The 14,681-nt window shown below is 38.3% G+C and overlaps 1 protein-coding gene across 3 annotated transcripts; it reads right to left on the bottom strand.

Moving 5' to 3' along the window:
• Positions 1-3,297: 3,297 nt before the first annotated feature.
• Positions 3,298-8,336, bottom strand: LOC121634500 (overexpressed in colon carcinoma 1 protein homolog). Of its 3 annotated transcripts, none has more exons than XR_006009242.1 (5): positions 8,167-8,336; positions 5,440-5,464; positions 5,260-5,295; positions 5,040-5,121; positions 3,298-3,772 (listed from the first exon to the last, which is right to left on the bottom strand). XR_006009242.1 is itself a non-coding variant. In XM_041977177.1 (5 exons), the coding sequence occupies exons 1-5, from the start codon at positions 8,222-8,224 to the stop codon at positions 3,717-3,719; spliced, it is 261 nt and encodes an 86-aa protein (XP_041833111.1). In that variant the 5' UTR covers positions 8,225-8,336; the 3' UTR covers positions 3,298-3,716. The 3 variants fall into 3 exon arrangements, 2 of the variants coding, with proteins under 2 accessions (XP_041833111.1, XP_041833112.1); XM_041977177.1 differs by having other exon boundaries at positions 5,040-5,125; XM_041977178.1 differs by having other exon boundaries at positions 5,040-5,116.
• Positions 8,337-14,681: the final 6,345 nt, after the last annotated feature.

Here is a 14,681-nt window from a genome sequence, read left to right as displayed (position 1 = left end):
GGTTTCACTAATTTTTTATTTTCTCAAACTCATCATTAATTACAATTCTAGCCGGGTATTATCCACAAAAAGCTCAAGAAGAATGTTGCTTACATTTGTTTTCACAAGCAACTCCTCCAGAAAATGTTGATCCCAATGTTTTTCAAATTCAGTTCAGCTTTATTTATATTGCACCATTTCACAACAATGTCATCTCAAGGCACCTAACCCTCTACTCTAGGACCACCAAATAGACCTCACCAGGGACGACAGCTGGAACACATATGGCCAATCCAGAGGCACGTCAGCCAGTCCCACAGCAGCCAAAGCTGTGACAAACTCTGGGCGGGTCTCGTCAATCCTCCGGGGCCCTGCCGCCTGGGAGTTTTTCGACCACCTCTGTGACCACAGTCCCAGAGATAGAAGAGCCCAACTCCAAGTCCCCAGACTGCTTCCTCATTGGAAGACGTGTTTGTAGGGTCTATGAAGTATTCCCTCAACCAATCCACAATATCCTAAATCGAGGTCAACAGCGCCCCATCTCCAGGGTACACAGTGTTGATGGTGCCCTGCTTCCCCCACCTGAGTCCAGATGGTGGACCAGAATCTCCTTGAAGCCATCCAGAAATCGCTCACCATACTCCTCCTATGCCAGAGTATTTGACTCGGCAACCACCGAAGAAACAGTCTCTTGACCTGCCGGTATCTTATCAGCTGCCTCAGGTGTCCCACAGGTTAAAAATAGCTCACCTCATACAGCCCTACGGCATCCCTTCTCCTTCTGTGTCCACCAGCAAGGTCGAGGTTTACCGCCTTGACAGACCCTGACCACCTTACAGACTCTGCTCCAATCAGCCACCTCAACAATGAAGGGATTCGGACTCGATGACTCCAGCCTCCCTCTGGACGTGACTGAAATTCTGCCTGAGGATGGAGTTCATGTTCATTCTGACAGGAATCTCTTATCGGAGGGAACTCCCATTTTTTTATTTACAAATGTTTCTTATTAAATATCTGATAAGTGCCAGTTACTGTGTTCACAGGTAAATTAAGGTCATTGTCCACACAGAAATGAATTTAGGAGCTTCTTTAAAATTTTAATTTTTTTATTCATTTTTTTTTTCAAACCAGCTCCCAAAGTCATTAAAATCTGAAAATACCACCATTTGTTTCTGTGTTTGCAATCTAAACGTTTCTTATCAGAACCAATGACACCACTGCCCCATCCCTCCCACAGGCCCCTTTCTGCCCTATGCTGAAGACGGATACTGGGCCTTTCGTTCATCTTGCGTCTGTTATGTTCATAGTTTGGTCTGTTTTCGGAGTCCTTGCGGATGCGTACCCTGACAGAACAAATGGAGCAATCATCAGAAACCGTGGGGGCAGTGTTGAGTGGTATAGCAAACATGCAACCTGTCTGATATGTGAAACCTTTTATTCTGTTTATGAAAATATATACCCATTTATTTATTTATGTATTATTTGCATCTAGACCTCAATAGACTCCCCACCAAAAAAAAAAAAAAATTCAGGCTCAGGATAATTTCTTGCTTAGCTAAAGGTAAAGTATGTAAGAACAAGCACATTTCACACTTTGTCTAAAAACACCTGGTGTTTATTAGAATTAGACATGATATACAAACCAGCATTTCACACTTTCACAGTAACATACGAATATGAGTACATTCACATCTCCTGCAGATCTCCAGTAGGTAAAGCCTCTTAAGCTTGTTACATACTCCACAAGAAGCAAGAACTTTTATCGTTTCAAGGCCAAAAGAACAAAATGACATCCTAACATGTAAGCTAAAGGATGAGAAGCTCCCCCTTGCTGAAGCATTAGGTGGCCTCCTCACCAGATATGAACTCTGGTCTCTCATGTGGGCAGCAGAAGCCCCGCCAGCTGAGCTAGTCAGAGTTAGAGTTGACCTGCAGACATCATACATGATCGGAAACAGACACTTTTGATGCTTTGACTTCTGTTTCACCATCTTTCTCTGCAAAGTTCATTCTGATCCATTCCCTGCAGGAGGTGGGGCCATGGTGGGCCTAGCTTACTTTGTGACACAGCTTCCAGTGGTCAGCGACCTTCACCTGGTCGCAGTAACATGACGGATACTCTGCTCTGCTCCATAGGCTGTGATCATAAAACACCAGACAATCCTATGAAAATGTACTTGGTCTTTAAGATGTGACATTGGCCTCCATTGTTACCTTTTAAAGTACATAGCAGACACAGAAGAAACAGCTACTGAAAGTCTCTTCTATCCTTTTCTTCCTCCTGCTTTGCAGACTTTGAGGAGCTGATGGATGCTGACTGTTATCCATGTTTACACTTAGAACAGAAACAAGGCTACTGAAGCCACGTGCAGCTTTAGATAAAGCTTTGTTATTAATATATTGATTTGTTACTAAGAAAGTACAGAAACTCGCATGTATATTTCAGTGTGATTAGTGTGTCCCCATGCAGTGAGGCACCATTAACCCACAACAAGTCAAACCTTTCCCCCACCACCAGCTGCTGGTGAAGCTGGACTTAAAAGCTGGAAGCAGAGCAGTCTATTACCAGTTTGTCAGGATCACCACAGCTGGTCCAACTGGGCGGAGATGAGCCCAATAAAGTCCTCGGAGGGGATGCTGGGAGGTGAGATTGGCTCTGCTGGGTGCTGCTGTTGCTCAGTGGCAGTTTGATGAAAACACTGAGGAGCTGTTGGCCGCCTGCTCGGTTTCTGATTCTCACACGACAACCTTGCTTGTTCCAAACGTAGAGAAGCACAAACGAAAAGTATAAGCTCTAAAATCTGCAGTGTGTGACATATTTATACAGGCCGTGATGTTTTATGTTGTTACTGTGACTTATCTTTGTATATGTGTCGTGTTTTTAGACTCATTGTCCAAACTGTGGCAGCTCTAGTTGTAAACCGATAATAGTCCTGAAGGTGATGGTCTGAGCCATCCTATTTTTTTTCATCTGGCTTTGAACTGGGAACCCGTAAACATCTGGACTTTTACTGGATCGTGTCAACACCTTTCTTTTCTTCTACAGTCCTTCTGTTGTAGATCTGCTGCTGTGTTTCAGACCATTGCCCTGTTGCCCGAGACAGTTGAAGCCAAGCTTTAGATGGATTCACATCTGACTTTAGAATACTTTGGTATCCAGAGTTTATTGTTCTTGTAATAAATAAATATGCTTCCTCATATTTATGATTACTTTCACTACTTTCACTACTTCTTTTGCTTAAAAAAATCCTGTATATGCAGACATGTCTTTTCCTTTTATAATGTCCAGAATATGATCATTCATCAGAAATGAACCCACACCGATAGAGAGATCATTTATTTGGTTTTTGCCATTGATCCACTCAGTGGCTACAGAACAAGTCCAAACCATCAACCTTCCTCCACTGTGGAAGTGTTTGGTTTTCTGGTCTGTCTGAAGGACATTCCTCCAGAGGTCTTGTGGTTTGTTTACATGCAGCTTTTCAAACCAACATATAGGCCTACACTAGTACATCTTTGGCAAAATAAAAAATATAGATTAAATGGAAAGACAAGGACAATATCGATTTAGTGAAAATGTTCAAAAGCTCAGTACAATATAGTAGAAAAGGGGACTCAAGCTACACAGACCATAAAAATATGAACTGGGGTTAAATGACTTGCTGACTCCACATAGCAGCAGAGGAAGAGGAGGCGGTTGTCACCCAGCCACAGCAGCATTAACAAGCCTGGCTCAGTCACAATCCGTTGCCCCACAGCGGCTTCCGGAGGGACAGCGAGTCGCCTTCAATCTCTGCAAAACACAACTGCAGTAATTAACACACACAACACTTTGCATGCACACACACACACATGAAAACGCCAACAAACACCCGGTGGGTGCAGCGTTCTCTCTCAGGCTCTCCTGACCCTGGATATTCAACAGGAAATTGAGTCTGACTGTTTGTGAGGAAACTTCATTTACAACTTCACATGGACAGGAAGACTCCATCTCTGATCATATACAAGAGTTTTCATGAAGCAGACATGTAATATTTGTAAAGGTTATGTTAAAAAGAAGCCAATATTGGTAGAAAAAGTTAAAATTTTTCTAGAGGACAGTGTCGATGAGATCCTCTGGTCCTGTGTGTAACACGCCACCATCTTCAACATATTAACGTACATTTGAAGCTTTGTTTCTAATGTACATGTTAACGTCATTATTATCCAGAACAGGAATACAAGTCATTCACTAATAATCAGTAAAGTACTTTATTAAACACAAAGATAGTACTATACCACATGTTATACTGTGGTACAACTCTGTCATGTATGTCATCAAAAGCTATGACGCCTTATAAACTGGCACAGTAATATGACAGGCTGTACTATGACTTTGTACATACTGTGACATACTATGACTGTATGATAGCACCTATAATGACACATTTGCTAGTACTACTTTGTACGGTACTACATATTAGCACATGCTATACCATGGCTTTATCCTAAACCACATGTTTTACTACACAATGACATACTGTAACACATACCACTCTATGAGACATAGTACACCACAAGATTGTTTTATTAGTGACAATTTTATTGTATTTTACTATTTGTGCTGCACCTTTCTTTGTTTCAGGGAACGCAGGTACTTGAGAAATAACAATTAAAGCTATTCTTCAACATGACTTTCATACCAGGACACACACTATTACAGATACTACACTGCCTATTGCTGATGTACATTTGTTTATATATTATTTGTTTTTCATTTATTATTTTATGCTCCGTTTTTTAATATTTTTTTATTGTTATTTTATCTTATCTGAGAAAAAGTGCTACAGAAATAAATGTTTCTTACTTTTTACTAAAAGCACATGCTTTATTCGAGAACATGACGGAGTACAGTCATGCTAGAACACAAAGTTATTCTACAATATGTGTTTTAGTATATTATGTGTTATAGTACACTAAGTGTACATCTACTGTACTGCACTTATCTCATGCCCCCTCCCACCACCCACCTGTGCAGGGGGCTCTAGTCAAGTAAAGATAATGATGGAAGTAACTTTTACCTCTAAGAGGTCCAATCTGGACTTGAGGGATGCTGCTCAGGTCTGTTGGTAAACCTACATACACCCCTCCATAGTTCCTGTTCTCTCTCACACACACACACACACACACACAAGCACGCACACACACACACACACACACACACAGAGAGAGCCACAAATTCACCTTCAAGTTTACATCAGCTCCATCATAAAACTGGTAATGAGGTTTTACATGACTCACTTCCGCTTGTCATCTTCTTGCGTCAACTCTTCTTGTCTGTCAGCACACACACATAAACACACATTTATCACACACCATGTGTACTGAAGTTATTTGATTTCAGTGAGCAGGCGACATCAGAGAAAGGTCGAACTACAGCGGCACGTTTCAAGATCAAAATGTTTTCTCAAATTTACTCACCGCTTGGATGAAAAGTCGGGGTGGCCTGCAATCAGAGACACACAGAGGGGTGATATCAGAGGACGTCACTTCATTTTCCGTTCATTTCATTCACTTTCCCCCCCACAATCTGACATTTTCAAACAGAAATGAAATGTTTTGTTCCAGTTATCGGCCTCTAACAGCTGTGCTGAAATATAATTATTTAACCTACAGCAACCAAAACAAGTACAAGAAAAAATGCACATGCAGAAGGCACATAAAAAACCATGAGATCGACCTGAACTTTATAAATAAAATGTTACATATACACCTTTATAGAAAGACTAAAACACTAACGGTTTAAAACTGGTCTGGTCTGCATGGCTGATGTATCATACACATGCATAAACTGGAACTTACACAGAAATGATAGTTAATAAAAATCTAAAAGATACGAGTTAAAAAAAAAGGTCAGTAAATTACAGGCTGAGATGCCAAAGGAGGTGAATACTTTTACAAGAATGAAAATGGGACCAACAGGTGTCTGTTCAAATCAAGATAAATAATGTTTCCATACGACCTTAATTCCAAAAAGGTAAAATAATCAATAAAAACAGAACACAGTCATTTCTAAATCTCATCAACTCATATTTTATTCCCAGTACTTCTACGATATTTAGACCCAGTTTGGACCCAGTCTCAGATTGGTGAACCTCTGCCCATCAGAGAGACTCTGCCTCTCTGAAATGCTCCTTTTATACCCAGTCATGTTACTGACCTGTTGCTAATTAACCCAGTTAGCTGTCAAATGTTCCTCTAGTTGTTTTAAATATGCACCATTTACTTTTCCAGCCTTTTGTTGCTCCTGTTCCAAGTTTTTACCGATGTGTTGCTGCTATAAAACAGTAAAAAGTCTCAGTTTCAACGTCTCATATGTTGTTTATGTTCTACTGGGAATGAAATATGAGTGTAAGAGATTTGGAAATAATTACATTCTGTCTTCTTGGGATTTTATTAAGCGTCCCACCTTTTTGGAATTCATAGTTCTCATGGGAAGACAAGCAAAATAAATAAATAAATAACTATCCAACATTCAACTAATAACAATCCATTTGCTGGTTTATTTTTTTTTCCATAACAACTTGAAGATTACTGAATGATCGCCTGAAATTTTCTTTAAAATGACCCAATATTTGTCATTAGCTTTTCAATGTTGTCACTTTCTGTTAACAAAATGCAAAATTAAACGCAAATACGAACATGCAATACTTTTTAAATAATGTAAAACCTGAAACTTTCAAAAAATTGAGTACAAAAAGGATAATAGTAGGTCACTTCCAGCTAAAATCTAAGATTCATAGTCATCAAATAAATGAGTGATTCCTTATCTAAGCATGAATTATGCCTAAACTACCACCAGGAGCTGGAAACACTGCAGCTTGTTGGTGGTTCTGCAAAATGTCAAGAGGAAATCTTAAGATGCTGATAAATGGAATCAGGGTGAAGCCTTAAAGTTCTTTCTAAACCCTCCGAATCCAACTTTTCTGTTTGCAAAAAGCCACGAATCATATATGAAATTCATTTTCAGCAGCAGAAACAGAGTTTTTACAATTTTCCAAGTTTCATCAAGGAATAACAGGCCGAGAAGGTCTCAAACATTTAAAACAAAAAAAATAGAAATATTTATTGCAGGTTTGTTGTTATAGCTGTAGTAGCTGTTAAAATATCTCCCCAAACTTTATTTTGTTCCCTCAGTGAACCAAAAACACCACCGTAAGGTTTCAGATGATTACGCAGCAGAAAAGGCTCAGAGGTCTTGCTGAAATCTGCAAGACTGTCCCTGAAAGAGCACATGTGGTTCTAAAGCAGGGATCAGCAACTCTGGCCCTAAAGGGCTCCAACACACCGACTCACAATTATCTGACAAGTCTGTTTAAAAGGCTTGTGGAGAAATTCACAACAGGCTGTTGCAGAACCATCTCACTTGAATTAAATGTGTTGCAGCAGCGAAACATGTAAAGCCTGAAGGACACCAGATCCTCAAAGACCAGTGTCCATCCCTGCTCTAAAACCTCCATCCACTCCACTCCATATGCTTTTAAAACATCTCAAAAGAGATGGTAAACAATCAAAGTGAGGCACAAATGTCTAAAAAGATGTAAAAAGATAAAAAAACAAAAACAAAACATTTAAATCTAAAACACAACCTTAACAAGATGTAAAATTGAATGAAGATGACCGGAAAAGGCTAAAAGTAACTCAAAAGCAGCAAAATGAGAGTAAAAAAACAACAAAAGTGACTAAAAATACTCAAAACGGGGACTTTAAAAGGATGGAAATTTTTCTGAAAACAAATGAGACGTAAAGCAGCCTCACAAAAACAGGCAAAACAACCTAAATGAGATGGAAAAATGCAAAGAGGAGGAGCAAAGTGATCAATAAGTTAATCAAAATGGCTCAGTTACTAGAATCAAATAAAAATGGGCAAAAAAATATAAAAACACTGAATACAAAACATGAGAAGCGGAACAATGAACAGCATAACCTCAAAGAAGTACATTTGTTTTTTATAGTATTATATATATATATATATATATATATATATATATATATATATATAAACAAGCAAGACTAATAAAAGTAGGATCCTCAAAAGTTTTCATCTCCTCAGCTGAAGTCACATTTCCTGCAGTCAAACTGCAGCACAGAAAGTTACCGACTTAAAAGGAAAGAAAACAGCTTCAGTTTGTCATCAGAGCTCCTCACCTTTACTGCTGCTGCTGCTGCTGCTGCTGCTGGCTGGTGAGGAGTTTCCACATCCCATCTTCTATCCAGCACCACTGAAGCTCAGAGGACACATGAATGAGTGGAAGACGGAGGAAGCAGAGACGGAAACGGGTTGAGGAGAAAGGAAACGAGGCTGTCTGATGTCTGAGGCTCTCAGTGTGGAGGATGAGACTGACGGCAGGAGGAAAAGGAGGTGGAGGGAGGGAGGAGGAAGACAGGGAGGAAAAGTGCGTTCACCCCGGTTGCTAAGGGACCAGCCCCCCCACGTTCTGTTCTGTGCCTTAAAAACTTAACACAGCCCAAAGAAAATAGATTAAAAAGATTTCTGAACAAATACAGGAGAAGAACAAAGAACTGTTTTTTTGTTTTTATAAAGTTTTACTACAGCTTAAAAACACACTTAAAGCAGAAAAACAGACTAACTGATTTTTTAAAGGGCCAGTGAGACAAAAGAGACCAAAACAAACCTAAAATCAAAACACACTCAAATCCGCTGCAGCATTTATCTGTTCCACAAGCTCCTAATTTCAATTCTGATTTGATTATATTTCAGTACTAATAATCTGAGAATCCGGGGCCACATAAGACTGAGGTGATTAGATGCTCTCATCTGTAGAAAAGGGGGGCCACTTTAGTGAAATTCTGTAAAAATTCATTTAAAAAATATATAGAAATTGCTACAAAGAGGAAGAAAATCCACGACTCAAGACTTCCTAAAGAATTTTTCATCGGTACAAAGAGAAACAAACACTGCAAAAAAAAAAAAAAAACAAACAAAAACAAAAAAAGAAAAAAGCACAAAAACTCTGAAATACAACTAAGTGTTTAAAAACTGAAACCACTCAAGAACCCAGAACGCTCAAACAGATGCAGTGATAAAAAAAAAAAAAGAGCGGTACTGATGTTCATAATGAAGCTCAAAATCTAAACTGATGCACGAAAATCACAAGAAAGAGGCGGCAAACCAACATAAAGAGCCACAAAATGACCACAATGGACAAAACCACCAACATGAGGCACAAAAACCAGAAACTGAGGCACTAAACCATGAGTGAAGGCCACAACATGCCACAGTGACGCATAAAGAAGTAGAAAAATACTGAAATATACAAAAATGATGCACTGCACCACCAGAAACACACAAATATCCCACAAAGATGCACAGCAGGAGAAGGCCAAAAAAACAAAAAACCCACTAAACTACAACAGCCAGAGACAGGGTTGTTGTTAAAGCAGCTCTATGTACATGTGACCTTTAAAATGTCCTTTTCTGACTCATATTTATTATGTGCATCTTCCTGGATGCTGCATCATCTGCCTCAGCAGGACCTGGAAAAACTGGTCCATGCTTTCATTTTAGTCGGCTTAAGTATTGAGGGTTCTACCTAAAAATTATTAATTAGACACCTGCAGCTTATTCAGAACTCTGCTGCTCGAGTCCTCACTAAGACCAAAAAAGTGGACCACATCAGTCCAGCTCTGAGGTCTTTACACTGGCTGCTGGTTCGTCAGAGGATAGACTTCAAAGTTCTGCTGCTGGTCTATAAAGCTCTGAATGGTTTAGGACCATTATGAACCTGCCGGAACCCTCAGGTCATCAGTTCTCGGAGTCAGAACCAGACATGGAGAATCTGCATTCAGCTTCTGTGCTCCACGTGTCTGGAACACGTGTCTGGTCTCCGACCAGCTGAAACACTCAGTTTATTTAGATCCAGGTTAGAGACCCACCTGTTCTCTGCTGCATTTCAATAGTTTTATTTAAAAAATCCAAATCTGCATCTGTTTCTCTTAAGCTTGGATTTTTAAATTTGATCATGTGTTTAATGTTCTTTCAACTTTTGTTTTATTTTAAACTGTTTATTTCCTGATGTGATGATGTTTTAATGTCTCTTTAAAGCTCTCTGATCCATCAGTTAAATAGTTTTCCTGGGAAGGTTAAACAGCACTTTTCATGGTGCCAACTTCTGCAGTAATGTCACATCTTAGCTTCCTTTTGAGACCAAAATGGCCCTAATCCCTGAGCCTGGAAAGAAAATTTTAACTTTAAAAAAATCTAAAGTCTTTATTTGGCCCTTTAACAACATGACAAAAGTAAAATTTATTTGCACACATGCACGAGATATTTATCTTGCCATGTCAGAGCTGATGTGGTGCAACAGGTGTCCACTAGGGGGCAGAGGAGAGGTATCAGATTGTAAATAACAGGGTTTTGACAAAGTTTTTTCCATAAAAAAAATATGGCATGCAACCCCGATGAAGTGGACAAGAGACAGAAATGGCTTAAATGGTCATAAAGCCACTACATGAGATAAAAAGAAAGAAATTCCTCTAAAGACTAAAAACCAACAATAAAAGAAGCAACTTAAAAAACAAACTTAAAAACATGTCTACACAGTAAGAGGGATAAAAACTATCAAGGTGAGATGCTAAATGAAGAGAAAGATTTACAAAACCACCACGTTACACAAACACTTCTGCTTGTGCTGCTACAGCCGCTCCACAGGAGCCACAACTCACCAAAAACTGAATATAATACAGGATAATGTGTCGGAAGCAGATATTAAATTACACACAATTTAAAAACCACCCCTGACTCTGGTGTGATTGATGTAAAAATGGTGTGGAAAAGCAGCGACAAACATCCAGCTCCTCATTAGGCTCAGAAGTACTTCTTATTGTTGCTTGGCCTCTTTTCTCTGCTCAGACTTAAAGTGACTCACGCCGCCCACACTCCAAACTAACAGCCAGCTTCTTACCTCCACTCACCTCAATTACAGGCAAAAACTAAATGACCTCCAGGAAATAAATGATTGTTCTCAGTTAATGCAACAGAAAGTGGAAATGACTTATGGGTGCATGCGGAGGCTTCATCCTGGAGTCAATCAAAAGCTCCAACAAGCACCTGAGACGCTGCATCTTTAGCTGTATCTGGAATAAAAGAGGAGAGCCTTGTTGAAAGGTAACGCTGTGGCGTTGCTATGTGGGACACAAAGGTTAGCAAGAAATTTGCAGAAAGTTCCTTAAAATCAAATCAATTTTTATTTATAAAGCTCCTTTAGACAATAAAAATTACATAAAAGACTCTAAAATAATTTAAACACACCTGATCTTCCACCTTCCCTCTCGTGACTACAGAGGATAACTTGGAGCACAGCAGAAAATGTAAATATTCTTCTTCTAAAAGCTTCAGGAATGAGTAAAGAAATGCCTGCTGAAGAACTGCGCAAAGGTAGAAGCTAAAACATGAACCTGAGCTGTTTTCCAGGTGTTCTTTAAGAGGTTTGATGCAGGTAACAACAGATGTTCAGCTTCACTTCGTCAGCTTTGGACATTTTCTGTGATTATGCCGCGTGAAATGCAGGGACAAAACGAGGACCATTTCATAGTGCAGTTCCACATCATGACACGTGGAGGCAGTGTTGTCACATTTATCTTTGCCTTATTCTGCTTTTCAGTAAAACAGAAAGACTTAATGTGTCCATACCGTCAATATTAACAGCACTAAAAGCAAGAATGATGCATCTTTTAATCCACAATCATTTAAAGAAAAGTAATAAAAGTACAAACAATTCATAAAATGTTAAATATCTTTGTTTAGTTGTATCTAGTGAGAAATACTTAAAACTACTTTATTTCCTTCATAAGATTACTTAATTATTTTCCATGAAATCAGTGCAGAATTCGATGAATGTGTGAATTTGATCCTTTTTGGAGAAAATTTACACAAAAAACAAACCCATCTGAAAAAATGTACGTTTGAAGCTCATCTGGAGGGTTGGACAAATATCAAACTTTGTTGGATTGTTATGGTGGGAAAAGTTCAGGATTGTGCTGTTAAACTGCTGGTTAGCTCAACCCTTCAGCAAGCTCCCGCTCATTAAACTAATCACTACCTGCCATGGTGGTACGGAAGCCTATTCAGGACAAGAGAGTAACCAATACAAAAAGACAGAATGCGCCCAAAGGTCCATTCACATCAAGAACTGGGAGAAACGCGTGGATATGGAGATCCATTTAGGACAAGAAAACAAATAAGTTTTAATTCAGAAATTGTAAATTATGAAGGATTAAACCCCCCCAAATGGAACACAATCAGGAAAAAGCAATAAATAAATAAATGGAAATGGCAACTTACACAAGTAGAGGGAATTCTCATGGAAACATTTTTTTTTAAATCTCTCCCCATTTTAAAATAAACGCTCAACCAGAACCGTCCATGCTGCAGAAAATGTGACAGATGTCAACCAGTCATGTGCTTTGGATGTGTCAAAGGATAAAGCTTTTTTGGAATAACATAAATCAAGAACTGTGGGATTAAAAAAAAATGTTTGGGTTCAAGTTTGCTTTTGAATATTTTTATTTTGAGACTTTGTGAACACATACAGGAAGAAGACCAGCGACACTGAGGACTGAAAGATTGTGATACTTATAAGACTGAGCTACCAGCCTCAGCTGTGAAGTTCAGTATTTTACAATGTTTGTGCTGTAAAAACTAATAAAAAATACATTTACAAAAAAACAAAACAGAAGATAGAAGCCATTAATGCCACAAAAAGAAGAGTGTAAAAGTGAAAAAACTACAGAAGCCCTTTCAAGACAGAAAAAAAACAAACAAAGCTGATACTATTGATATGAAAATATATGGAAATCCATTTACAGCAGTAAAAGAAACTATAAAAATGAGGATGTGACTAAACAAGCAGATTAAGAGCTAGAAATTATTAGAGGAAATAATGCTGATTAATTTAACTGGTTTATAATAAATAAGCAGATTAAGAGCTGGAAACATTGTCTATGCTCAAATGGTAATAGTTTGTGAGCACAGACTTTAAAATGCCAAAAACAGTCATTAACGAACACTCATGTATTTTACAACCCTTTTGTGGGCCTGTATTGACATGAAAAGCATTCATTTAAATAACAAATAGTAAAAAAGAAAGAACAATAAAGGATAACACAAAAGAAAATTTGTCTGTAAAACACAGCTTTTTATTTTATTAAACATTTACAAAACCAACCAACCCAGTGAATAAAGATATAACAGAAATTAAGAAATAATAATAATAAAAAGACTACAGGCACAATTTGTCATGTATATTTTAATTTCAATGACATTTCCTTCCAGATCTAGACTTCATTTTCCTTCAGGTCAATAACGTTCTGTGTAGTGAGTGTAAACAGAACATAAATCTTACTGAGGTGTGACGTTTCAGGTGTGACTGAAGCCGGCAGTCACTGTTGAGCCAACAAGGCAGGAAGTAAAAAAAAAAGTACAAAAGTAGAAAAACCTGATATTTGGCAAGTATAAAGTTTGACCCGGGGAAAACGTCTGCAGAATGCTGCCGAGTTTCTGCCCTGAATTAGACAAAGTTAGTGAGGATTAGGTTAAGGTACATGCAGGCTTCCTCCTCCTCAAGTTTAATATAAACCTCTAGTTTTCAACCCAGCACCTTTTAAAATGTGCTTTTTTTTATATGTACAGACTTTTAACACATCTATGTCTAAGTGTATCAAAGAGATATACAGAGCTGTAAAGTGTCATATTTAAATATCCTGAATTCCTCCCAGCTCCCTCCAGACTTTCAGGGTTTTTCTTCAGACATTTTCTGCTTTTTCACTCATTTTTAGTCCAGTACTTGTACCTGCCACTTCCAGAGGAATGTGTGTTTTTTTTGTAGAGCCACTTTACACTGACCCATTTAAGAAAAAAGAAGAAGAAATACAAGCCTCCAAATACTTCGGGAAGTCCTTGAAGAAGTATTCCTAAAGACTAGTTAAAGAAATGACAGAAAGCTTCTCTAAGAAGTTAAATAATAAAGCTGCTCCAACCAAATATTTCAGACTCCTTAGAATTTTACAAGCCTTGTTTTTGCTTTAAGTACTTTACTGCAACAAGCAAATATAAATGTGAGTGCATTTCTCAACCTGTTCCCTCTGTTTTCGGCAGAAGGAGGCAAAGTAAGGCTCTGAAATCAGACTAAACGATGAAAACAGAAATATTTTGTTACTCCTATGATTGATTCTTAGGATTTTTCCTCCTAATTAAGAGCTAAATATGTCCTGAGGTTTGGATCTACAGTTCCCATCCTCGACAAACTTTAGGGATAAAGAAAACCAAAACAACAAAAACAAAAAACAAACAAATAAAAAAACAATCATAATCTTCTCTTGCAATGCCAAAAGTTAAATTAAGCTGTTAAAATTTCCATAAAATGCTTCTGGATTTAGGGATCCTCTGCTGGGGTTCAACCTTAAAAGGCTGCATTTGTTTACATACTGAGAAAAATGGCTGAACAGAAAGTTCTCCCAACTGCTTGCTGCATGTTTTATACACAGCTGATACCAGGTTACATCATCAAATCTGATCCGGTTCACTCATAATTAAAAGGTTGCATCATTGTAATCGTCAGTGGGTCAAACAGGATTTGGAAAATTGATTCCACGCCTAATAAACATAGTGGGTTTTTCTCGATTCTACTGTTTCCATACACCTT

This window comes from Melanotaenia boesemani, chromosome 23 (assembly GCF_017639745.1).
Source record: "Melanotaenia boesemani isolate fMelBoe1 chromosome 23, fMelBoe1.pri, whole genome shotgun sequence".
Taxonomy (NCBI): Eukaryota; Metazoa; Chordata; class Actinopteri; order Atheriniformes; family Melanotaeniidae; genus Melanotaenia; species Melanotaenia boesemani.
The sequence above is the reverse complement of the archived record's forward strand: the minus strand, read 5'-3'. Positions and strand labels throughout refer to the sequence as shown.